Source organism: Leuciscus leuciscus (genome assembly GCF_965113295.1).
Source record: "Leuciscus leuciscus genome assembly, chromosome: 3".
NCBI classification, from domain to species: domain Eukaryota; kingdom Metazoa; phylum Chordata; class Actinopteri; order Cypriniformes; family Leuciscidae; genus Leuciscus; species Leuciscus leuciscus.
In genome coordinates, this window is record NC_138727.1 from 3,318,654 (window position 1) to 3,345,870 (window position 27,217).

The 27,217-nt window shown below is 36.7% G+C and overlaps 2 protein-coding genes across 18 annotated transcripts in view; both read left to right on the top strand.

Moving 5' to 3' along the window:
• mbnl2 (muscleblind-like splicing regulator 2) overlaps nt 1-8,605 on the top strand; it is a 92,269-nt gene extending 83,664 nt beyond the window's left edge. For 9 of the 17 annotated variants that reach the window (XM_082163873.1, XM_082163862.1, XM_082163876.1 and 6 more), the window contains 2 exons: nt 832-951; nt 4,913-8,605. In XM_082163873.1, the coding sequence (XP_082019999.1) occupies nt 832-948 (117 nt within the window). In that variant the 3' untranslated portion in view covers nt 949-951; nt 4,913-8,605. The remainder of the gene's footprint in view (nt 1-831; nt 952-4,912) is intronic. The other 8 variants (XM_082163874.1, XM_082163878.1, XM_082163866.1 and 5 more) reach the window with 2 other exon arrangements.
• Nucleotides 8,606-11,549: 2,944 nt separating this feature from the next.
• LOC309494525 (ras-related protein Rap-2a-like) lies at nt 11,550-26,996 on the top strand. The gene is made up of 2 exons (XM_082163959.1): nt 11,550-12,389; nt 26,243-26,996. The coding sequence occupies exons 1-2, from the start codon at nt 12,076-12,078 to the stop codon at nt 26,478-26,480; spliced, it is 552 nt and encodes a 183-aa protein (XP_082020085.1). The 5' UTR covers nt 11,550-12,075; the 3' UTR covers nt 26,481-26,996.
• Nucleotides 26,997-27,217: the final 221 nt, after the last annotated feature.

Here is a 27,217-nt window from a genome sequence, read left to right on the forward strand (position 1 = left end):
GATTAAATAAACATTTTAAATAGACTTTTGTCTGAACCTCTAGTAAATTACATGTTAATTTGTTTAGTTGTCTTTTTTAGAATCGTGTAAAAAATACAAATAAATCGTGATTTATCAATTTAACAAGCTCTACCAAGTGTGCAAAACATACAAGGAATTTGTCGAGGCGTCTCACGTGTGTATGCAGTGTATTATAATAGTGGCAGATACCAAATACAGTGCATAAATAATTAAATATAATAACAGTGCACTTAATTACGGTTCTACGCGAGAGAATAATAGAGATGGCGTGAGTGTAGAAGTCAGGTGGTATTATAACCTTGGGGAAAAAAAGCTATTCTGATATATATATATGGTTTTATTTGTCAAGAGAAAAGGATATTTCATATGACTGACTGCATCGTAATTATAATCTGAAGTTTTAGATGCGTTACTATGACGCGCACGTTCTCCCTAATCTGATTGGTCGACATCACAAGACTGTAATCTGATTGGTCGACATCACAAGACTGTAATCGTTGAGGGAATTTATCATTATAATGACACTATTCTCTTTTTTCAAGCTCTGTTGAAGCATTGATCTCTGTTTGCATCACTGAATCATCATTATATTCCTGCTTTGAAATCTGTATTGCTTAAAGCGCTGTATAAATAAAAATGAGTTGATTTGACTTGATCGGGAAAACATGCCGTTAGAGATTAAAAGTGCAATTTCTGTGCTACTAACAAGTGTTCTCGGAAACACAGCTAGACTGTACTTCACCCTAACATGTATATATATATATGTGTACTTCTAAAAGTGTTACATTAATAATTATTCCCCGCCTCCAGTTCACTCACGCTGAATTCTACACGCAGATGAAACGTCACATGGAGCGCGTTGCATTGTGGGAGTCAGTATCCCAAGCAGTGTCCTCAGATGCGTACATCAGGTTTCAGCAGATGTAGTAGGTAATGCGGGAATTTCATGCATACTATTCACAGTATATACACACTGCATACTTGCAACATAGTAGGACTTCTAATCCGAACACACAGCTTACACACACACACACACTGATTTCAGTGTTCTTGAGTTATGCTAGGTCAAATATGATATCTGGGTATTCCATGCATACAGAAAATATGATAGGAAATATAAGTGTGATAGTATGCCATTACGAACACAGCCTGAGAGTTTGGGTCTGACGTGCCAAGAGCGATGTGAAGAGTTCAGGGGTCGCTGAGAGCTGTGTTTGTAGGGCACTAGCGCCCCCTCCTGGACAGAGAGAGGAGCCACCGAGATTTATTTCCATCTAATATCAACCTTTTTATTTACTTGCGTGCATTTAGCAATTACTTGATATTAAAATAATGTTTGTAACCATGTAGCTTAAAAAAAAAATCTTGAGTTTTATTGGCTTTTAATTTTTGGCTGTTGAATATATATTTTACAGCAATATATAAAACAGATATTTAATATTTAAAGGTCTATAGAATCAAACATTTATATTACATAATGTATGTATTATTTTAATAATGTATATTTACATTGATGATAAATTAAAAAACTTGAGATAATACACATTTACAAATTTAAAGAATCAAATATTTACCTTCTAAAGTGCATTAATGTATATTTACATTATTAATATAATGTTTTTTTAAAGTATTTAAAAAAAAATTTTTTAAATGGATATGCACGTTTAAAATGTAAAGCTTTAGATTTCTATATTAATATTATTTATGTTATGTATTAAATGTATATTTTCATTATTAATATAATGATATTTAAAAAATGGGTATTAAAAATATATTTAAAAAAAACTTTAGATATGCTCGTTTACATTCTGTAATGTATGAATTATTTCAATTAAGTATATTTACATTATTAATATAATGGTATTTTTTAAAAATATATATATAATTTTTTTAATGGATATGCACATTTAAAATTTAAAGCTTTAGATTTCTATATTAATTTTATATATGTAATGTATTTAATGTATATAAAAAGTATTTAAAATATATATATATTTCTAAATGGATATGCACATTTAAAATTTAAAGCTCTAAATTTCTATATTCATATTATTTATGTAATGTATTTAATATATATTTGCATTATTAATATAATGGTGTTTTTTAAGTATTAAAAATATTTTTCAAAATTGAAATATCAGATATGCACATTTAAACTTTAAAGCTCTAGAATTCTATATTTATATTATGTAATGTATTTGTTTTTATTATATAGTGTATATTTACATTAAGATGGTGATATTTACTGTTGCTAAAAAAATATATTTATGTTTATACAAGCTAAAAAATATAATTATATCTAAATAAAATATAATTGCATATATTTACACTATGTAATCTATATAATTATCAATATTATATGCAGTTGATTAATTACATATTAATAAGTCTATATATTACAATAACTGTAATTGTTTACAATATTATTAATAATTGTATATATACAGTATATACATCCTATCTCCCTCTGTTTATTAATAGCAATGTTTTTTTCAGTGCGTCTAACGTTGGTACTTCATTTATTACAAACTAGGACAGAAAACGGCTTGTCAGAATCGTCTGAAATATGACATTATAGCAGCTAAACCTGGTTCACATCACATTTAATATCATGATCCAACATAGAGTCGCTGTTCTTTACATTGTCATTGTCTCATAGCTTGCATGTGAACCCTCTCTGGCCTTGCTTTCCCATCATGCCGTGGTGCAGCCGGCTGTCACACTTGCCTTTACCTCACAACGCTGACTGTGTTTCATGGTGACTTTACACATTTGGTGACGCTTGATCACACTGCGCTTTTACTGTTGGCTTGAGCTGCTTTAATAAAACATTTCAAGATGTTTTCAATCCAGGCAAAAGATTAGCGATACGACCCACACACTTGTGCCAAGTGCCGGTTGGGTAACTAGTCCAGTCATTCAATATTTCTGATTATATATGATGTAGGGCTGGGTAAAAAATATCAATTTCTCATTTTTACGAACCGATATCGGTTCTTAAATCCCAAGACTCGATTAGTCATCCTGTTTTCAGTTGATGAATGAATGTAACATTGTAGCGCTGCATCCCATCCAATAAATCACAATAATCTTTGTAACTATTGATATGAAACAAAGTTTCAGATTTCAAATTACATCCATTTTCTTACGAAATTCAAAAACATAAAAACCGTTTTGTGGCTGTGGCGTGAGATCGCTCTGGCTCATCTCTAGAGAAGCACATGATCTTCTCTTCCGCCTTAATAACACCAGTTACAGCGCGAAATAAACATGAATGAGCGTCTGAAAGTGTGTTAAGAGTTCAACTTATCGAAATCCGTATCATGTGACGTGGAGTCGCCCAATCAGTGTTTCAACCGTGGAAAGACGTCAGTAAAACAGCTTGTAAACAATGTCATGTAACGTCACATTTACCTCAGAAAAACCATAAACTCGTCAGTCAGCGAGAAGAATTAACTCTAGAGCGGAGCATTCTGCTAAATATATGCACCGTATTACATATTCATTATAATTTTTAATGTTCTTCAATATTTAATTGCATGTTTGAATAAATCTGGCAGGTTTTTATGACAGCCACCATTTAAATGTTTATATTTCATATAACTCTATTATTATTAATATAAATAAAAGTGTAATTTAAGTGTTTGTTTACAAACCAGTATCAATCACTTATATTATAGTCAGGCTAATGAAGCCTATAGGCTACCACTGACTCCCATAGGTTACAGCATTAGTTAAGAGATTTGTTTTCCTTTTGCCATGTATTGTCCCTGATATACAAAATAATCAATATTGAATCGAAATCGAATCGAATCGTGAAATTTGTGTCAATACCCAGCCCTAATATGATGTTGTTTGAGGCATTTCCCATGGGTTTACGTTACTCCCACACGCATGCATGCAGAAGAATTAAAAACCTGCAGAAAAACACACAAAAATACATCAGTGACCCGAAGCCTTGCCGATTCCCACCTCTAATAAATGCTGTTATATAACGGGATGAAGTGAAAGAGACTGAGTCCACAGTGTGAGATGGAGACCTGGCTGTGTTCTGACTCGCATACTAGCATACGACTCTGCTATTTATGCAGTATGCGACACATCTTTTTATTTTTTTTTGTATGCATCGATTAGCCTGCCAAAGTTTACATTTTTACACAAAATTGTATTAAAATAGCATGGAAACTATAAATGCAAAAATTTTTTGAAAGAAACTAGTTATTTTATTCAGCGAGGATGCATCAAATTGATCAAAAGCATCAGTAAAAGGCATTTATAATGTTACTCCTTTTCAAATCCTGTTCTTTTGAACTTTCAATTCAGCAAATAATCATGAAAAAAGCTTAAGCTTATGTTAGAATGATCTCTGAGGGATCATGTGACACTGAAAACGTGGAAATTCAGCTTTGATCACAGGATATAAATTACACGTTACTATATATATTCACATAGAAAACAGCTGATTTAAATTGGGAATAATATTTCACAATTTTTACTGTATTTTTGATCAAATAAATGCAGCATTGCTGAGCAGAAGAGACTCTTTCAAAAAATATTAACACATTTAATTATTATTTAACAAATATGTATCAACAGAAGCATGCAAATAAGACCAAGTCCTTTGCATTTGCTGCTTTTTGCACCTGAAAAGACTAAATCTTTTTATAATATGGATATTTTGAGTCTCTACAGTGCAAACACTACATTAATAAATAGCATGCACATCCCTCGCTCATGTCGCATCGGCATCATCTCTCTCTCTCTCTCTCTACACACGGACTCCTTTAAACAGTGTCACGTAGCCTATAAGTGTGAGTCCTGATGATGTATGATGATGTGTAATGGGCCTTTACTGATACTCAGATGCTGTTTTGTGTTTGTTTTCCTGCAGATCATCTTGAAGTAATCCACCGGAGAGGGACGGGGTGTCAGGAAGCTGCTTTGAGAAACCCAAAAAGATCCCCGTGTAAATACGACCTGCCCTCCCCGATAGAACTACAGCAACCTGCATGATACAGCGTAAACACATTAGCAAGCCACAACACACACACACACACACACACACACACACAACACACACCGTATACCTGTTATGCTCAGAAAAGTGACTCAACCGGTTTCTAACTTCAAAAACAAAAGATATAAAAAACGAAACAAGAAAATATATATATATATAAATATATATATATAAATATACGTCAATGTACAGCACGTTTCATAGAGGCATAAGTGAGATTCATCCGAATGATCGTCACCAGTCAGATGATAATAATGTGTATTTTTCTCCCATGGTTGTTTTTAAATGAAAAACAAATGCACAATGTTCACCCTGAGCGGACGACAAGCTCAAACACACACACACACACACACACACACACGTACACACACTCGGTTTGCACTGTCAGAAATAGTGCTTAATAATAAGTGCTTGATTGTCTTGAACGGGAGGACGTCTCCTGCAGAGTTTGTCTTAACATCCCCATGACCCTCCGGATAGGGGAAAGAGGGGTTGCTTGGTTTTTATTTTATTTTATTTTAATTTTTTTCTTGTTTTAATACACCGAATGTCACATGGCGGACAAAAAGAAGATTGTCTACTGGTCAAAACATGCGCCTCCCTCCGGTTTCTCCTTCTTGGACTTGAGCTTGATCCGTCTTCGCAAGCGGAAATGATTCGTTTTTTGTTTTTCTTTCACCCCCCCCCCAGTGGCCAAAGAAAGGTTTACTGCGTGAGAAGTGCGAATGTGGCAAACCACGTGCCATGCAACCACCTTTCTGTCTCTGCTAAAGGACTGTGTTTTACTCCTTCCTTTACTTGTTTTTAAGTGGACGGTGAATGATTTGGATGTGTCCGTGGGAACACTGGCCATCAGGGAGTCGACTCCGGCTTCTAATCCCGTGCCAAGGGCTTTCATTAAACTGGAGAGCTGCTGTAAAACTAACTCGTAAAAACACGAGACGGACTTCTCCAGTTTGCCTGTTCGTTGTCCCAATCACACGGTGCCCAGCGAATGGACGAGGAGGAGGAGGGGGCGCGGGCGCGGAGCGTCGGACGTACACCATCCCTGACGCGACGTCTGCGCTCTCGCCGATAATCCTGTTTTATTTGATAAACAGTTTAGAAGTGCCTAAGAAATCTATTTTACACAGCAAGCATCTTGAGAAGATGACTTTATGTGGGGTCGGGGGTTATGAAAACACTCAAGCTAAAGCTCCCGGAATCACCAATTTGGACGGAAACGAGACGAGAAACACGTAGACGTAAATGCATTTCATACACACACACACACATCATCATCATGGGTCTGTTTCATTCACACACACACACACACACACACACACACACACATGGTGCGAGACTGAATCGGTAGAATGTTGATCCTGTTGACATCGGAAATGTAAAAGGACGAGCTAAATGTCTGTAACGTCGCGTGACGTTTGAGTTTGGTGGACGATTGTGTTCTTCAATGTCAGGACTTGTCCGTTCTGTCGTTTTCTTACTAAACTGCATCGTTTCATGTTTTTACATTTTTTTTTAGTTGTTGTCCTGGGATAAAGTGCACACAGCCTGATTTCTGATGGGTGAAGAGCGTGTGTTTGTGCATCGATGTGAGCGTGTGCATGCCTGCGTTACCCATCCAATCAGAAACATCATGTCTTTTCATGGTGCTCAGTTAACACAGACAATCCACAGAGAGACGTTTGGTTTCGCAGGAATACGGCACTGGTCTTAGCATTTTGATTTTATTTTAATTTTTTGTATTAGGGCTTTTTTTTTCTTTTTTTTTTTCTTTTTTTTTGTCCAAAAGTTACAGTTTTAATGTAATTTTTGAAGTGGAAAGTGATTTAAATATATTTTATCGTCATTCTGTTTTTTTTTTTTTGTTAAATGCTAGAACACGGAAACAATGGTGTAACCTATTTTAAAAATGAATGTAATTTATTAAGCCGGGCTTGGCTTTCGCGCGGTCGTCCTTCAAAGCGACGGCGGCCTCGGCCAATCAGGAGCCGCTTCTAGATCTCGCGTTCGGGACGTCGCGGCGCAAGCGCAGGCCGGGCTGTTAGAACTGCTTGTGTTATGTAAAAAAAAAAAAATATACAAATATGTTTATTGTATAGGTAATGTTTTACCAAAAAAAAAAAAAAAAAAAAAAAAAAAGCTGAAATACAACAAAAAAAAAAAGTAAAAAAATTAAATAAAATAAAAATTCTCAGTAGTATGATAGTTATTTCATAATAATATTAAGTTGTTGCTGTGGCAACCCTAAAGTTGCGATACTAAATTTTGGTATTTTTGTAAATGATGTAATTGTTAAGTTGATTCTTTACTTTTGTTTTTTCTTTCGTTTAGAGCACTGCAAAAGGTTAGATTGTAAAGCAGATATCGGAAACATTTCCTTGTTTATGTCGAGATTATATTACCAGGAGTAGCATTTAACAGTGTAACGTTTAAGATAGTAGTAAATACTCACCAGTTACAATAGCGTGACGTAACTTAAGAAACGTTTAACCCCCCTTTTTTAAAATTGACAACGGATCTCAAGTACTCGTGAAGATCGTTTTTGTTGAATTTTTTTTAATTTTTTTTTATTATTTATGCGAGTTGTCCTGGTTTGTCCAACAACCCAACGATTGCACTTTGATTTCCTGTAACTTGTTAAGGATGTTCATTTCAAAACTGATGCACAATTTGAATATGGTTATATATATGGCGACACAAAAATCAATGATGGTTGTTTTTATATGGCTTTAGTTGAACCGGAGAGCTAAATATTCAGTACGCATCATCTTGCATGGTATTTTATGTCAAATTTAAGAAGTTATTTTCAATTTAATCTGAGAAGCTAAAAAAAAAAAATAAAAAAAAAAAAGAAATGTATTGAATGTTTCTATTTACACTATAGAGAAAAAAAAAAAAATCTGCACATGTGATGAAAGTGACGGATGTTTTGGGATCTCTGACTCCCCCAGATGAATTGTGGGACACACAAAATTGTTGACTGACGGTGAAATAAAAGCACTTTGGAATCAGTTGATAAACTGAGCAGACACAGCGTATCCAAACACTTTGCCTTACCTTTAGTCCATTGTTTTTAAGCTTTTGTGTTTCAGAGCTATTAATATGTACTAGGGTGTCAACAGGTCTACTGAATTTACTTCTCACCTCCATCTATATATGAATATACTATACCTATAACTAAGACATGTAAGAGTTTATTATTATTATTATTATTTGGGAGCATCGCCACCGAGATGCCGAAAGGTTTTGACGGTGTTGATGCTCTTCCCCGCTCCTGTTTTCAGTGGGATTGTGGGTATTTTTTTACGCTGTGCTGCTTGACTTCCATCAGTGATGCAGTAGCCCATCGACACGTTCACAGAGATGATAATAATACCAGAAGAAAATTATAAACCAAGCCCTCTTTGGATGATTATTAGTTTTCATGTAACCATTTTTAAATGTTTTATTTGTGCATATATATATTATGTGCTATTTTATGTCATATAGTCAAAATGTTTTTTGGTTCCAGAAAAATAGTGTAAAATCTATTGAGACAAAATGAATAAAGAAAGAGAAAAAGGATTTGGATTGTGTGTGTGTGTGTGTGTGTGTGTTATTGGATTTGCATGATCATCTGCGGTGACTCTTACATCAGAGCAAAGTTTGAGAAAAATGTATATATTTCTCTGCATTTTTGTCTTTTTCTATGTTTTACATGTTTAAATCAAGATGCATTTACTTGAGATGCAAGTGTCAAAAAAGATTAACTCAATGTGAAGTGAGTTTATGCTTAAAATAAGAATAAATATGTCAATTAGTTTTGAAAACTTCACATTGAATTAAGTTTTTGAAATACATTTTTCCAGATATTCTCATTTTAAACATAAACATTTTGATCAGTTTCACAGAAAACAAGACGTCATATTTTTATGTGCTTTTGCATCTTGATGTTAGAATCTTTATGCAGTTGCACTGGAAAACAAGTCAAAAATTATTAAAAAAATATTATTATAATTATTTTATTTTTTTATTTTTTTTGATCAGAATGCGATTCAAGCTTCTTTTTGTTGGTAAAATGAATGAAAATATAATGGATATGTGTTGGAAGTTATATTTTCACACTCTGAAGTGTTGCTTAGACTCAGTGTTTCTCCCTTAAGGAACATATTAACATATTCTCTTCAATGTATCCCTTACATTTTCTTTACTTGGATTTAAAGAAGTCTTTATAAAATATTAAATTTACCTTCATAAAACCTGCAGAAACCCTGAATAAGTACAATGGTAATACCATGGTTTTTTTTTAAATGGCTAACACAGTTTCAGGGAAAATGCATCAAACAAATTGAAATGTTCTGTTTCCATCCAATTGTCTTTTTACTGATAAAATTATGTGTAACGGAAATACTATGCGAAATGAATATTGTGATCATAATAGCATTATCATCTGATTCCACCCTTTTAAAATGGCAGGGCATTAAAACATGATATTTAAAACTGAGTGATCTTATTGTTTTACTCTCGGAACGAATAGTTGATGCAAAATGTTTATGACGTTCCAAACCCTGTTTACATACTTTTCTGATGCTTTTATGGTCCTTTTTGAAGTGCATTAATTTTAATTGCTTGGGAAATAACTGTTGCACTGAAGAATAAAAGTCACACAGGATTGGAAAGTCATTAGAGAACAACGGGGCTAAAGACGCTTTTGACTTTATTCTCGTTTAAACCACTAGATGGCGCAAAAGTTCAGCTCAGCACTTTATTAAAGAAGGATTTTCTGTGGTAAAAATCAAGCTTTTAATGTTGTTTATGTGTCTATGTGGTGTTTTTAATATGCTTTAACATATGCAAAATTCATAAGTCGACACCATTGCTGAGTATTTCCTCCTTAAAACTGCAGTGAACCAAAGACGCTTTGAAATCGCTGGTGTTTCTGACGTCACAAACTACCTTGTAACCAATCAGATCAACGTGTGATCGTCAACCAGTGGATCTCTGAGCTGAGTGAGTGAGTGGAGGCGGGGCTCATTTGCATATTCATAGGGTATTTATAGAATTTGGCTGATCATTGACCTGATCGCGGACAGCTTCTGTGCTATTTTGATCTAATATTTCATGTTTTTAAAAATGTTGTAGATTTAAGTAGCAAATGGGAATCGTTAAAATTATTGAATATATTTTGAGACAAAGGTATTGTTAATGATTTTCAGTTTTGTTCAAGGTAATTAAAGCAACAGTTTTTCAATAGCAGAAGAATATGTAAAAGTATGGTATTTATGGTAGTAATAATAATAATAACATGATAATAAACAGCCGACTGACTTTTCCATTTGTTGACATGAGATGGTTTGATGGTAAATATCATATATTAAGTCGGGTGTCCACCTTAGAGATAATCATATTTATAATGAAACCATCATATTCAGAAAATATATATTAATCAGATAATATAATAAAATATTTATTGTTACTACTTTAAATCTATATTAAATGATTATGGGATCTTTACTTTTTAAAATATTTTTTTTTCTGTATTTTTAAACTGCTAATATTTTAATGACAGTATTTATTGAAGAATAATGATTTTTATTTTATTTGTCAAAATAAACCGAAAATAGTACAAACTTTGCTAAAGTGATTGTTTTGAACAAGTATTAACTTAGACTTTATTAAAAAAACATATAGTTGTTATAAAGTATACTGTGTGTGTGTGTGTGTGTGTGTGTGTGTGTGTGTGTGTGTGTGTGTGTGTGTGTGTGTGTGTGTGTGTGTGTGTGTCGCCACCTCATACATTTATACGATTATTGAACAAAATAAACCACTTTTATGATTTATTTTCATATAAAATCTGTTGCTCTATCAATGTTTAATAAACATTTTCCTGAAGGTGTGCCTTTAACGGTTTCATTTCATCTGATTTATTTGGACAATGTATTACTTGTACAAAACTTGTTTGGATCTATACCCAGTGCTGATGCTTATACATCTGATGTGCCTCGAGCCTTTCTTATGAACGCTGTATTCCTTGACATGTGGAGATGGATCATTTATGAAGAGGTAAGAACTGCACAATATTCCTCTGTATGGGCCTGGGTTACATAAAGACTTCCTGAAATATGTATGAATGCCGTTGTATTATATATTTATATATGTGGCATTTTTAAAATTAAGATAGCATGATATTCAAGCAGAACATTTGACCAGTTTGAAATACCAAAACTATATATAGTGTTTAAAATGAGCCTTTGTCGTTAGCGGAGCATGTTGATGAACTGCAGTAATCCTGCAGATGTAATGAATGGAAGTATTGAAATAGTTTGATGAACACTGCAGACTCGCGGCCTCCATCAGTGCGCACACACACACACACACAATGGCCGCATCCCTGTTGCTTTCTATTTCAGGTGCTGATGCGGGCGACGCACTGTTGCCATAGGAACAGCATCATTTATTGACACGCCCCCTGCGCCGCCTCTCATTGGTCGCTCAACTCATCCTAGAACCAACCGCGCCGTAGTTAAAAGCGGAAGTCCCGCCCACCTCTCGCAACCATTGCCTTATTAAGAACAGTGGGCGTGGCTTATCGAACTCCTCCGCGCCCATTGAACGCTCACAGCATCAATCCGCTATAAAACTCCTATCCTCGCGCCGAGACTGTGTGTTCTGGCTTCAGAAGGTCTCCACCCGAGAGTATGGCGGTTGAAGATGCCGTAAGATGCAGAGTAGTGTGCATCTTCTATTCTGGGATGCATCAGGGAGGGGACGCGTGATGTGTTCAGCGCTTGTATGCACGCACAGAGGTGATTTCTTCTTCACGCATCTGTCGGGTTCTGGCTCTTCTACATGGTTACGGATGCCATGAAGCCCGCGCGTTGGCTCTTTGCGCGCTTCTGTTATTTGTCTCTATGGTGAGTGTAACACAGCCAGCCATGGCTTCTGGTCTGCTCGACTTCTGCGATATTCAATGCAAGTTTCCCATCGCTTCTGATCGGCTCGGACACTGTTAGCTGGTTCCTTTACGCGCGTCACTCGGTTCGGTTCTGTGCGCAATGCGCGAGTATAAGGTGGTGGTGCTCGGCAGTGGAGGGGTCGGGAAATCTGCGCTCACGGTCCAGTTCGTGACCGGGACCTTCATCGAGAAGTACGACCCGACCATCGAAGACTTCTACCGTAAGGAGATCGAGGTGGACTCGTCGCCATCGGTGCTGGAGATCCTGGACACGGCCGGTACCGAGCAGTTCGCGTCCATGCGGGACCTGTACATCAAGAACGGCCAGGGCTTCATCCTGGTCTACAGCCTCGTCAACCAGCAGAGCTTCCAGGACATCAAGCCCATGAGAGACCAGATCATCCGGGTCAAGAGGTAAGACACTAAACCACTGCATTGCATTGCAATCAATGATGGGAATAGCGTGGTGTTCTTTGAGGAACCGTATTACCCATTGTTACAGTTGTTCGTAGCATGTTTTGCCATGGTACACATTAAAGTACCGTGGTATATTAGCTTGTCAGTTTAGAGGTAAGAGACGCGAGGCTCCTTCTTTTGACAAAATCACTGCATTGTATTGCAATAATCAATGATGGATATGAATACCATGGTATTCTTTGCATGGTATTACCGCCTAATACCATAATTTTAACACTAGTTGAACTCCATGATGTGCATATCATAGTATCAATACTATAATTTTACCATGACACTGCCACAATATTTGAATTTGTTTATTTTTGTAAATTAAAGGTGAATAGCAATAAACCTACAGAAAATAATGGCGTCTCCCATGCAAATATTAAAGTAGCTTGTGATACTTTAATTTTACCATGGTATTAGCCTACCACAGTACTTTTTTATAAGCACCTTTTTATGACTTATATTAATATGATAAGCATTCAATACCACTGTTTACACTGTATATTACTGTGTACTTCAGTACTTTGAGGTAAAAGCAGTAAACTCACCGAAAATGATGATATTACCATGTAAATATTGAAGTGACATGGTATTAATAGCATGTGATACGGTCATTTTACCATGGTTCTGCCACAGTTCTTTCTTGTAAATGCAAGGTAAAAACAAAAAGGTAAAAGAAGACAGAAAACGACGGTATAAACACGTTTTTTTGACATGCACTATGGTAAATATTAAAAGTACCATGGTATTAGCATCTTATACCATCATTTTACCAGGGTACTGTCACAGTACTTTGTTTGTAAGTGTTATATAAATGTAGTAATCATTCTGTATCATGTTACACACTGTATTAAAGAACCCTAATTTTACCATGGTACTGATGAGTCTGTAAAGCCGGTAGTTTGTCTTCTCTGAGCGAGGTGAACTTTCCAAGGTTTTCCCAGTTAAGAAGATGGAAACACTGTGTGTGTGTGTGTGTGTGTGTGTGTGTGTGTGTGTGTGTGTGTGTGTGTGTGTGTGTGTGTGTGTGTGTGTGTGTGTGTGTGTGTGTGTGTGTGTGTGGAATAATATGACGCTGCCGTTAATAACAAGTCCAACGGGAGGCAGCGTCTGTTATAATCTTTCCGTAGTTTAACCTAAGGCCTAGAAACAGATGCTGTATTGTTTGTGTTTTTTTTCCACATTGACTCATAACAGAGGTTTGAACACACACACTGCTTTCATAAACAGGACCTACAGAACAATTATAAAGCGAGCGTGAGGTAAAGCACAAAGAGACAAAAGATTCATCACTGAAGCTGCAAAACCTGAAAGGCCTGAATTATCCTGTCAGAACCTTGAGTGAGAAAAGCTTTTAAAAAGCTCTTATTTATGCACTTAATGTCTTCTGGCATTTTCTGTCTATTCAGATGTGTGTGGTTGATCGTGACAAATACAGTAACTGTTGCATTTGAATAGCAAAAGCACCCTTAAAAATCGCCTGATGGTGTCATTATGAACAATAGTGGAGAGGTTTAGTGGCGGTCAGTAACCGGACACTTTACCACAGTAATCAAGTCATGACATCAATGCACATTTCCCTGAAAATATCATATATAAAGAGTTTATTTTATTTTTTTGCATGCACGATTTTGCCATATTTGAATGCTGCAACTTGACATCTTTGATGCAGAACATCCTGAAAGTCTTTTGTAACTTGCGCTTGGACTGATTTGATGCGGGATAGTTTATAAAGCATGAAGCACAGCCCATATTTAGTTATTTTTGTGCATGTTGGGGTTCAGCAATTGTAGCAACTGTGCATTAATGCATCTTACTTGCTAAATAAACAAATAAATGCATTATTAAATAAATGAATTGTAGTGCTGAGCGCTATATATGAGATGTGACACTTGCACAACTCTGTGAAATCACTTTAAGTAAAAATGCATTAGATAAATGTATAAATCGGGTCTGAGGGAAGGTTGAAGTTCATGTTGAGATTCCCGGCCATTAAGCACATTATATATATTTTTTGCAGCTTTATCTCTCGCATTATGAATTGAATTGGCACGGTTTTATGCCAGAACCTGCAGAAAGATATGTGAAGCTCTGGCACAGGTTGTTAATCTGCAGACACATGCTGAGACGGCTGATGATAACTACAGTATCGCTGGTGAGATTTGCACACTCACCACAATATAAATGAGATTGTGTGCCGGTGGAAGCCAAAGAAACATCACAACTGCATTAGCGCGCACTAACCCGAAGACTCGCTGGACTTTTGGCAGCGAGACCCTGGGAAGAGGAAATGTGGGCGGACCCGTCGCTCTTCTGCTTTCCGTCTAATGTGAAACACTCTTCAATGAATTTAGATTAAAAAACACATCCATGTATTCAATTAAACTACAGCAGGTGTTTAAACACACGGCCCACACACAATCTGTGCGCTGCTTCACAGGATCTGCCATGCTAAAAATGTGTGCAATTCTGTGAAAGCATTTACATGTTGTAAAATGTGTTATGCTAATGGGTATCTAAAAGCATTATTGAATTAATTTGAAGGAAATGCGTAAATGTGTTAATGACATTCAGACTCCCTTCAGACAGAACTTGTATAACATTTATTATATTAATTGTGTGTGCTTTGAAAGAAGTCTTCTGCTCACCAAGACTGCATTTTTAAAAATAAAAAATACAGTAAAAATAGTGAAATATTATTACAATTTAAAATAACTGTTTCTATGTGAATATATAGTAAAATGTAATTTATATCCGGTGATCAAAGCTGAATTTTCAGCATCATTACTCCAGTCTTCAGTGTCACATGATCCTTCAGAAATCATTCTAATATGATGATGCTCAAGAAACATTAATGATTATTATCAATGTTGAAAACTTCATATTTTTGGGGAAATTGTGATATATTTTAATTTTTCAAGATTATTTGATGAATAGAAAGTTCAAATGAACAGCATTTATTTGAAATATAATCTTTTGTAACATTATAAATGTACTTTACCTGTGCATTGGTTTATGATTTCCTGTAGTCATTACAACTTCTGTTTATATCTGATTGCATTTAGGCGTTTTTAATGCAACAGCGCGTCTAATGCCAGCTTTGTAAAGTAAATGTTGTGATCGTGGATTGGATGATGGTGTACCTGTGTCCCACGAGACCTTCCTTCTTGGAAGATGAGATTGTGTTCCTGAGGGAAACCTGCTGTTTGAGCCCATAGACATTGACATTTCACACTCATCTGAAATCAGTTTTGTGGGAGTGTTTTTCCTATTCTCCTAGCTCTGAAACACATGGAAAAGCATGTCCTGGAGAGAGTGTGTAGGGAACGGGAAGGCCGCTGAAGATGATGATTGCTTTTTAACCTGCTCCAATTTACTGTTCGCTCCACTGCACTGCTGCGACCGCGAGCAAAGCTGCGGCGTATTAACATGAACTCATCTGTCTTCATTTGTGTTTCACTCTGAACAGAAGATTTCCTCTATTTCTCTACACCGAGAGTGATTATGTATGTTGTACGACTTTAAAATTGGTTTGGCTACTTTTCTACCTTTTACTTGCACTGTGACCTTTTACTTGATGAATAGCGCTTGTATTTTCACATCAGTTCAGGTACTTTATACTATTTAAATACAACCTATTATGCCCTTTATCAAAGTCTTGATGTTGTTTTTAGGCTATACTAGAACAGGTTTTCCTGCTTGAATGTTGATTATTTTCCTCATATTCTCCATTGTTGCAGCTCCTCTCTTCCCAGTCTATCAGTAACGCTATGTTTACTTTCTGTCTCTATGAAGCCCCTCCTTCTGAAAAGCACACTGTGCTCTGACTGGTCGGCTGGATCAGTGTGTTGTGATTGGTCGAGCGCTTTGAGTGTGTTTGGGAAATGTCCCTCCCCTTCCCATAACCGCCAGTTTAAAACACTACTAACTAACTCAACCAGGCCCCGCGCCTTTATTCTGCGCATTAATTATTATAATGTGGAATATTGTGAGTGTTCGTTCCCGGATAAAACTCAAGACTACAATGGAGCTCTTCAGGGAGCTCAGAAACAGTGACACTGATATAGAGAAGAACTCCCGCTGGAGGGACTTTGGAACTTTGCAGAGCTTTTTCATGCTCAAACAAGAAGCGGATCTTTTTGCGGCAGTATAAATCTTTATTAACCAAAACTCAAAACCCTCAGAACTGAACTGACAAAGAACAGGCTTAAATAGACCAAACAAACCAATCAATGAAACAATCCACAGGTGAAACTGATAATCAATCAATGAATAACCAAGGTATCTAACTGAAACACAGGAAACTGAACTAAACACACGTGAAACAGGAAATGGAACTAAACAAATGTGAAACGGAACTAAACACATGAAACAGGAAACGGAACTAAACACATGTGAAACACCGGAAACGGAACTAAACACAGGAAACGGAACTAAACACATGTGAAACACAGGAAACAGAACTAAACACATGAAACAGGAAACGGAACTAAACACACGTAAACACAGGAAACGGAACTAAACACAGGAAACGGAACTAAACACACGTAAACACAGGAAACAGAACTAAACACAGGAAACGGAACTAAACACATGTGAAACACAGGAAACAGAACTAAACACAGGAAACGGAACTAAACACACGTAAACACAGGAAACGGAACTAAACACAGGAAACGGAACTAAACACACGTAAACACAGGAAACAGAACTAAACACAGGAAACGGAACTAAACACACGTAAACACAGGAAACAGAACTAAACACAGGAAACGGAACTAAACACATGAAACAGGAAACGGAACTAAACACACGAAAACACAGGAAACAGAACTAAACACAGGAAACGGAACTAAACACATGTGAAACACAGGAAACCGAACTAAACACAGGAAACCGAACTAAACACACGTAAACACAGGAAACAGAACTAAACACAGGAAACGGAACTAAACACATGTGAAACACAGGAAACATAACTAAACACAGGAAACGGAACTAAACACACGTAAACACAGGAAACAGAACTAAACACAGGAAACGGAACTAAACACATGTGAAACACAGGAAACAGAACTAAACACATGAAACAGGAAACGGAACTAAACACACGTAAACACAGAAAACCGAACTAAACACAGGAAACCGAACTAAACACACGTAAACCAAGGAAACGGAACTAAACACAGGAAACGGAACTAAACACACGTAAACACAGGAAACAGAACTAAACACATGAAACAGGAAACGGAACTAAACACACGTAAACACAGGAAACAGAACTAAACACAGGAAACGGAACTAAACACACGTAAACACAGGAAACAGAACTAAACATGTAAAACAGGAAACAGAACTAAACACACGTAAACACAGGAAAGCGAACTAAACACACGTAAACACAGGAAACGGAACTAAACCCAGGAAACGGAACTAAACACACGTAAACACAGGAAACAGAACTAAACACATGAAACACAGGAAACAGAACTAAACACATGAAACAGAAAACGGAACTAAACACACGTAAACACAGGAAACAGAACTAAACATGTAAAACAGGAAACAGAACTAAACACACGTGAAACACAGGAAACAGAACTAAACACACGTAAACACAGGAAACAGAACTAAACATGTAAAACAGGAAACAGAACTAAACACACGTGAAACAGGAAACAGAACTAAACACATGTGAAACACAGGAAACAGAACTAAACACATGAAACAGGAAACGGAACTAAACACACGTAAACACAGGAAACAGAACTAAACATGTAAAACAGGAAACAGAACTAAACACACGTGAAACAGGAAACAGAACTAAACATGTAAAACAGGAAACAGAACTAAACACACGTGAAACACAGGAAACGGAACTAAACACACGTGAAACACAGGAAACGGAACTAAACACACGTGAAACACAGGAAACGGAACTAAACACACGTAAACACAGGAAACGGAACTAAACACAGGAAACGGAACTAAACACACGTAAACACAGGAAACAGAACTAAACAAAGGAAACGGAACTAAACACATGTGAAACACAGGAAACAGAACTAAACACATGAAACAGGAAACGGAACTAAACACACGTAAACACAGGAAACAGAACTAAACATGTAAAACAGGAAACAGAACTAAACACACGTTTTGTTTCCTGTGTTTCACGTGTGTTTAGTTCCGTTTCCTGTGTTTCACGTGTGTTTAGTTCTGTTTCCTGTGTTTCACGTGTGTTTAGTTCTGTTTCCTGTGTTTCACATGTGTTTAGTTCCGTTTCCTGTGTTTCACGTGTGTTTAGTTCTGTTTCCTGTTTTACATGTTTAGTTCTGTTTCCTGTTTCACGTGTGTTTAGTTCTGTTTCCTGTGTTTCACGTGTGTTTAGTTCTGTTTCCTGTGTTTCACGTGTGTTTAGTTCTGTTTCCTGTGTTTCACGTGTGTTTAGTTCCGTTTCCTGTGTTTCACGTGTGTTTAGTTCTGTTTCCTGTGTTTCACATGTGTTTAGTTCCGTTTCCTGTGTTTCACGTGTGTTTAGTTCTGTTTCCTGTTTTACATGTTTAGTTCTGTTTCCTGTTTCACGTGTGTTTAGTTCTGTTTCCTGTTTTACATGTTTAGTTCTGTTTCCTGTGTTTCACGTGTGTTTAGTTCCGTTTCCTGTGTTTCACGTGTGTTTAGTTCTGTTTCCTGTTTTACATGTTTAGTTCTGTTTCCTGTTTCACGTGTGTTTAGTTCTGTTTCCTGTTTTACATGTTTAGTTCTGTTTCCTGTTTCACGTGTGTTTAGTTCTGTTTCCTGTGTTTACGTGTGTTTAGTTCCGTTTCCTGTTTTACATGTTTAGTTCTGTTTCCTGTTTCACGTGTGTTTAGTTCTGTTTCCTGTTTTACATGTTTAGTTCTGTTTCCTGTTTTACATGTTTAGTTCTGTTTCCTGTGTTTCCTGTGTTTAGTTCTGTTTCCTGTTTTACATGTTTAGTTCTGTTTCCTGTTTTACATGTTTAGTTCTGTTTCCTGTGTTTACGTGTGTTTAGTTCCGTTTCCTGTTTCATGTGTTTAGAACTAAACATGTAAAACAGGAAACGGAACTAAACACGTGAAACACAGGAAACGGAACTAAACAGACGTGAAAGGAAACGGAACTAAACACATGAAACAGGAAACGGAACTAAACACACATGGACACAGGAAACGGAACAAAATGATTTTCATACCTTTATTCTTAATCTTTGATGTTGTTTTATCCTTTTTTATGTTCTGTACTCTTCCAGCAGTTTAGTTTCTGAACATTGTGTCTCATTCAGTCAGTTTGGACTTTACTCAGCCTGTAATTTCTGACAGACATCTTTATTTTGGGATCTAAAAAAAAAAAAAAAAAACGTTCCCCTTTTTGTTTTCATTAACAACTAGGTTCCTTTGTTTCGCTCTGAATCAGCGTGTGGCCTGACCAGCATTTCTGGCCAAAAGCATCCCAGCATGCATTGCTTCCAGCAGGGTCTCTGGAGACATCACATCTGTTTTTGTGTTTCTAAGCGCCGGGGGTCGAGCCGTTACTGGGCAACTGCGCCGGCGAGGACTTCAATGCGTTGGACAGAGCAATGCAGCCGTCACTTTCTGACAGACGGACAGTGAAATCAAGTGTTTTAAATCCCTCAGTGCCTCATCACAATCATTTCACACTCGAAACAGTTCCTCTCTATAAATTGCATTAGGCACTTTTTTTTTTTTTTTACTTGACTTGCTTAATTCCTGTAGCGAATCAAGCTAAAGCAACACCAATAAACTTTAGCCATTTCCATCATTAAAGTGCATGATTAAATCTATTTGATGCATTGCATTATTTGATTGTAAATTACCCCAGTGTGGTTCAGTCTAATGCGTGTGCTGTGACGCGTGGTTTCAGGCAATAAGCAATGCATGCGCACGGTAGCATGAAAGAATAATTAGCTATTGAGCCGCTGTCAGATACTAAACTGGTAAATGCACCTTGTCATCTGCATGTGCAGCTCATGGATTCATCATAATCTCTACGGTCAGTCTTTAAGAGCCGACGCTCATGCTTCAATGATCCTCTAATAGATGTTTGGGTCATGAAAGGCTCGCGCTTCGTTAAACTCCAGGGTAATTACATTCACTTAACTAGTGCTTCTGTGTTTGTTATCTTGTCACTGTATTAAATTATTTTAATCACTTGGACATTAAGATGATAATGCATGGCATGACATTGTGGAAAATGTCGCCGAGCAGCATTAGGAGACTGAACAACAACAACAGTTTGCGTATAATATATATATATATATATATATATATATATATATATACTGTATATATTTATTTATTTATTTATTTATAAATTATAAAATTAGAATATTATATTTAGTAGGCCTGTCATATCGATTAATTGCGATTAATCGCATCTATATATACAGACACGCACACTCACAAACATATACAGTATATAAATATAATAATATATATATATATACACGCATACTGTATATACACAAACTTTTGTTAGATGCGATTAATCGCGATTAATCACGATTAATCGATTTGACAGCACAAATATATATATATATCATTTAAAAAATAATTTATATATATATAATATTCTTAATTTAATTACATTTTAAATGAATTTGATATGTATTTAATTTTAATATATTTGACTGTATATATATATATATATATATATATATATATTATGTTTATATTATGGAATATTATATATCTCAAATTATTTTTATATTAGGAAATCATTTTAAATAAATCATTAAAATGTATTAAAATCACAATATTATGTATGTATATAATAATAATTGTGTGTGTGTATATATATATATATATATATGTATATATAGACAGATATTTAAAAACATAACAGTTACATATCATTAGTTTTTTTAATAACTATGATAATTATAATTAAAATCATGCAGGAATCTTTCTTAGAGCACATATGAAACTAAACGCAGATCAAAACGCAGACATTAGATGTGTTAGTCGTTCTGCCGCTGAGACCAGAGCCGATCCTGACCTCCCTGGGGCCCTAAGCAAAATTCTGTTTAGGGGCCCTCATACCTGACCCGTGAGCCATGAACCATTTGCCATTGCCACACAGTCACACCTGACACCCCAGTGTTCCCACTACAATCCCTCCTTTAACTAGTTGTAGCGAAAATGTAATTCCTGATATCAGAAGACATTGTTACTAGTAAAAAGTTCATTCTTAATATCAAGAATTCACATTTTAAATAGTACAAATTGAATTATTGATATCAAAAATGCATAATTATCCTGTGAATGAATAAAAGCTAAAATGGCGCCATAGCATGTCACTGTGTTTTAAATGATAAAAGTAATTCTTGATACTCTTGATTCTTGATGGTTATTATTTACTGAGGGATGTGCATCCATATTGACCAGAATCTCCAGCCAATCAACATTTTAAATTCAATGGAGCCTATCAATAGTCAATGTCAATACATTGCTTTCCATATTGCATTTGGGCAGAGTTGTAACTAAACCTTGACTGAGCGACTAGATAATCATCGTCTTGTTTTAAAACTATAATGAGGAGTGCCATCACGTCCGTATTGTACTGGTCCTGACTCCTGACTCACAACAGATGTTTCTGCTGGAAAGTGCGCGTTTCATTTCATGCACGTGCATATGATATGATCGCATGTTAACGCGCGACGCGGTTATCTTTTCCGAGCTGCAGTTTATAAACAAACACCGTTGTCCTTTGTCGTTTATTAAACATAATAAATCAACTCACATCAACTTAACTTTAGCCTACTGTTCTTTGCTGACATCAAACTTTGAGAGGAGAGTCACAAGTCTGCCTGATAACTGTTGCCGCAATGAACTCTTATGGTGTTGTTTTCTCTCTCTTTTCGTGACCAGAAGGATAGTTCCGCTTCATTTTCTCATCGATATTGTAAACATTGATTGACGCGCTTTGACACGAGGGGGAGGCGGGGCCTTGAGTAATTTGCGGGGCCCTACGCACTTTGTGTAGTGTGCGTATAGGGCTGATCGGCTCTGGCTGAGACTGATGGGATATTTGTTTTGAGGAAAGTAGTTCACTTCGCTGAACGTGTCGCTTCATAAACTGGCTGAATATGTAGTATTTTTCTCCGCCAGCTTTATTGCTATGGCATTTATATTGCTATTCTTCATCATCAGCAGTGCTTAAAATGTGTACAAACTGAATGTACAGCATTCAAAATAACGATTAATTTCCATCATAATTCGTTCAATGACAAGCTTTCAACTTAAAAGTCTGGGTTTCCCGCATGGTGAACACCATCACACACTCGAGCTGAAGCAGCATATGTTCATGAGTATGACACAGTCTCTCCCAGACCTGCTCAAACATGCGTCGAACTCAGACTCAGACTTCAGACGTCCCTTGTGTCAGTCAGGCTATAAATAGCGTTTCTCCTGCTCGCCACCAATAGATGACATTTCATCTGTGCCTCTTACCTCCCACTCACCGTTCACACTCTCGCTCCGCAACGTCCCGCTAGTGTGTCGAGGAACATTAGCTGAGGCTGGTGGAATGCTAGATGTGATAACATGATGTGAATGATGTGAATGATGCTCATTGCCATTGCAGAACGAGACGTGATTGTCTGGTGCTTCATAAATAATGCTGAACCGTGTCAATCAAACTCCAGCGAGCTCCAGAAGCCCTGCTGTCTTCACTGAACTCCTGCTCCTGTTAAACATCACTGTTGGCATTCACTACTGACAGAATCACAGTATTTACATCGTGCAATCAGAGTATTAACATCGTGCAATCCATGCACAGCAAATAATATATACTGTATACACTGTGGGATTGGTAGAAGTCTCTTCTGCTCACCAAGGCTGCGCTTATTTGATAAAAGAAATACATAAAAAATTGTGAAATATTTTTACAATTTTGATTAACTGGTTTCTATTTTAATTTATTTTAAATTTTAATTTATATCCTGTGATCAAAGCTGAATTTTCAGCATCATTACTCCAGTCTTCAGTGTCACATGATCCTGCAGAAATCATTCTAATATGATGATTTGCTGCATTTCTGATTATTATCAATGTTGAAAACATATTTTAATAGAAACTGTGATACATTTAATTTTTCTTTCATTATTTGATGAATAGAATGTTTATTTGAAATAGAATCTTTTGCAACATTAGATCAATTTAATACTGAGCCCAAATTTTTGAGCGGCAGTACGGGCCAATATTTCGTCTTCTGTCGGTATACTTAAAGGGATACTTTAGGATGCTTTTAATAAAGCAACTTGGATCAAATTTAATATTGTTCTGTGATGTGTACAGCATTTAAACTAAATTCCTGATTGAAACGACACTCGCCACGTGTTTCTAGAAATGAAACAAGACTTTCCAGGGACATTTTTCTTTTCATTTTTATGAGCCAGTTTCTCCTATTTGTCCTTAAAGCAGAAAACATTGTAGACCTCCATCTGCTTATAAAGACACTGAATTGTGCTTTTACAGTCATGCATATACAATGGAAGTCTATGGGGAAAATTGATGTTTGAAAGTAAGACTTAAAGGTATAGCGGAGGATCTTTCCAAATTTTAGATAAGACCCGCCCTCTCCACTTTTTGAAAAGTTTGATTGATTCACCAGAATGATTGACAATTAGGAGGACCAATAGTTTAGACTACCCACCAGGAAGTAAAACATCCTCCGCTATACCTTTAAACGTGTGTATGTATATATTTTTATGCTAGAATAAGAGACATACATTTATTGATTGATTTATTTGCTTGCATGCTTTCTTTCTTAAAGGGATACTTCAGCGATTAGCATAAAGCTTTGTATCATTAGAAACCCGGTATATTTTAGAGTGACTGTGCTTCCCTCCCTCATGTCCCCCTGAGACCAGAGATTTCTGTATTGTGTGTCTGGACAAAAACCTCAGATGACACAAAAATCCTCATTTAGCGACATCTCAGGCTTTTGTGTCCAGAGGCGAGAGACTACAGCCAGTAGGAGGAGCTAGTCCCGCATGTGTTCAACCCGCCCATAGGGGGATCTCACCATAAAACACCGTCTTTTCAGTTTCAAGTCGACTAGTCACCTAGCTGTATAATTTCCTCCGATACTGTCCTATGTAACCGGGAGGCGTGGCTTGGGAGTGTCCTCGTAGGGCAGCGAAGCAAGTGCATTCTGGGAGTTGTAGTCTTTCATCCACATGAGCCAAAAATACATTTTCTGGCTTTTCTCAGTCTAGAAGGCACCAACTTCTAAAATAATTTCACATTTCGACTACATAAATGACCCAATTTCTATACACATTCATCTTCCCAGTGGTGAAATATCCCTTTAATACTTGATAAATATACTTGGTCTGAAGATCATGATCCTGATTGCTGGAAAAGAGCAGTGATGATCTGAGATCTTCACTCTTCATCACTCTCTACAGTCACTATGATCTTCCTTTATTTAGAGCTGATATGAAACGCATACTCCTCCGCTCGCTGTGTTAAACACTGGGAGTGTGTTTCATGACTCAACAGCCCCGGACACACACTTCTCTGAAGACACTCGTTTTTCAGCTGCAGGATCTGACAGATCAATAGCTCTGACTCAGAGTCTGTGGAGGGAATGATTCAGAGTCAGTCCAGGATCAGCGCGACACACACACACACACACACATTCTTGTACATCTATCTTTATGAGGACATTCATTGACTCAATGCAATCTCTAGCCGCTTACCCTAACCTTACCCATCACAACTAAGTGCCTAACCCGAACCCTTACCCTAAAACGACCCTTAACCTCATTATAACCTTATCCCTAAAACCAAGTCTTGACCCTCAAACAGGCCTTTAAAGGCTCTCAGAAAGTGAGGACCGGCCAAAATGTCCTCACTTTACTCTCTTTGTCCTCACTCCAATGGTCTAAAACTCAAACTGGTCCTCATAAAGATAGTTGTACAAGTACACACACACACACACACACACACACAGAGAGAGCTAGTGTACCATTGCAAAGAAGACAAATACATTTGCATCATCTTTAATGATTTTGACCTCAGGTATCGGATGGTGGTCAATAACTGGAGTGAAGTGCTCTCGTATTAACTCCCATCAATCTTGGTAAAGAAAACACATTGAGCAGTTTCACCTGGAGCAAATTATTCATCAGATATTGGTGCATTTTAGCAATGATGATTATTGTGCTTGAATAAAACATTTTATTTTTATTTATTTTTATTTACTATTTTTTAATAAAACCTTGTTGGAAAGTGTTATGTATTTGTTTAGGGACAATTGCATGCACACTGTACAGCTTAGGAAGATTTGTTTGGTCATTGTATTTCTAGTTCAATTATTATGAGTAATTCAATGTTATAACTATAACTTTTTGACCAGTAGTTGTCGCTCTTGGTCTGAAGATTATTTGGCCCCATTTTGGTGAAGTTTGGTTCAAATCATTAGGAGAAACATGGATCGACGGAAAATAGCGTCAACGAGAGAAAGACGTTAAAATATTATTTTTCATTTTCCAGTTTAATGTTTAAAAATAAGTCAGCCATTGGTAGTTTGACTTCCTGAAGAATGAATGAGACATTTCCAACACTGTTCTGTTTTGTCAACTGTTGACTCAACCAATGACATGAGTTTGGGGGCGGGACTATCCGTTTGCCTGACCAATGGCAGACGAGAGCCAAAGGTGCAGTAGGGAATCAGGGAAACCTGTTTGGAAACTGTTATTGCTCTTAGTGCTGAAATGCCACATCTTTCACTCACTATCGTGTCATGTGCATTCACAGGTATGAGCGTGTGCCCGTGATTCTCGTGGGAAACAAGGTGGACCTGGACAACGAGCGCGAGGTTTCGTCAAGCGAGGGTCAAGCTCTGGCTGAGGAATGGGGCTGTCCGTTCATGGAGACATCAGCCAAGAGCAAAACCATGGTGGACGAACTGTTCTCAGAGATCGTGAGGCAGATGGACTACGCCTCTCAGCCGGATAAAGAAGACCCGTGCTGTTCCTCCTGCAATATACAATAACCCTCGCAATCAGGATCCACATGGAGATCACCGCAAAACTGGTGCATCCGTTCTCATGCACACGTCAAGGCCGTCTACACACTGGAGAACGCTGCCGATCGGTTGATTTACATGGGAACGCTGCGATGCAAAGATGCTAAAGTGATATTGCAGCGTGCAAACAAAAGTTGAGAAAATGCATCTTTGAGCAATGCTGCAAATACATTGATTTCAACAGGAATGGAGCATTGCGTTGACGTAGATGAAAAAAACGTAAAGTATTGTTGGGGTGTTCGAGCAAAAGTTTAGATACATTTAACATTTAGGCAAAGATTCAGATCTTGTGATTTCAATGGGAATGGTGCATTGCAAAAAATAAAATAAAAAAACGCAAGGGTTTGCGAAAGCTGTGCAAAAAAAAAAAAAAGTAGAGAATTGTAACTTTTGGGGAATGCTGCAAATCCATTGATTTTAATTGCAATGATGCTTTGCAAAGACGTAGATAAAATACATTAGGGTTTGCGAAAGCTGTGCAAACCAACCTTGAGTAATTCTATTAGACAAAGCTTCAGATATATTGATTTCAATGGGAATGGTGCATTGCACACAAAAAAACACGCAAGGGTTTGCAAAAGCTGTGCAAAGAAATGTAGAGAATTTTAGCTGTATATCTATTGATTTGAATTGGAATGATGCTTGGAAGGGTTTACGAAAAACGTGCAAAAAAAACATTGAGAAATGTGACTTTTAGGCGATGC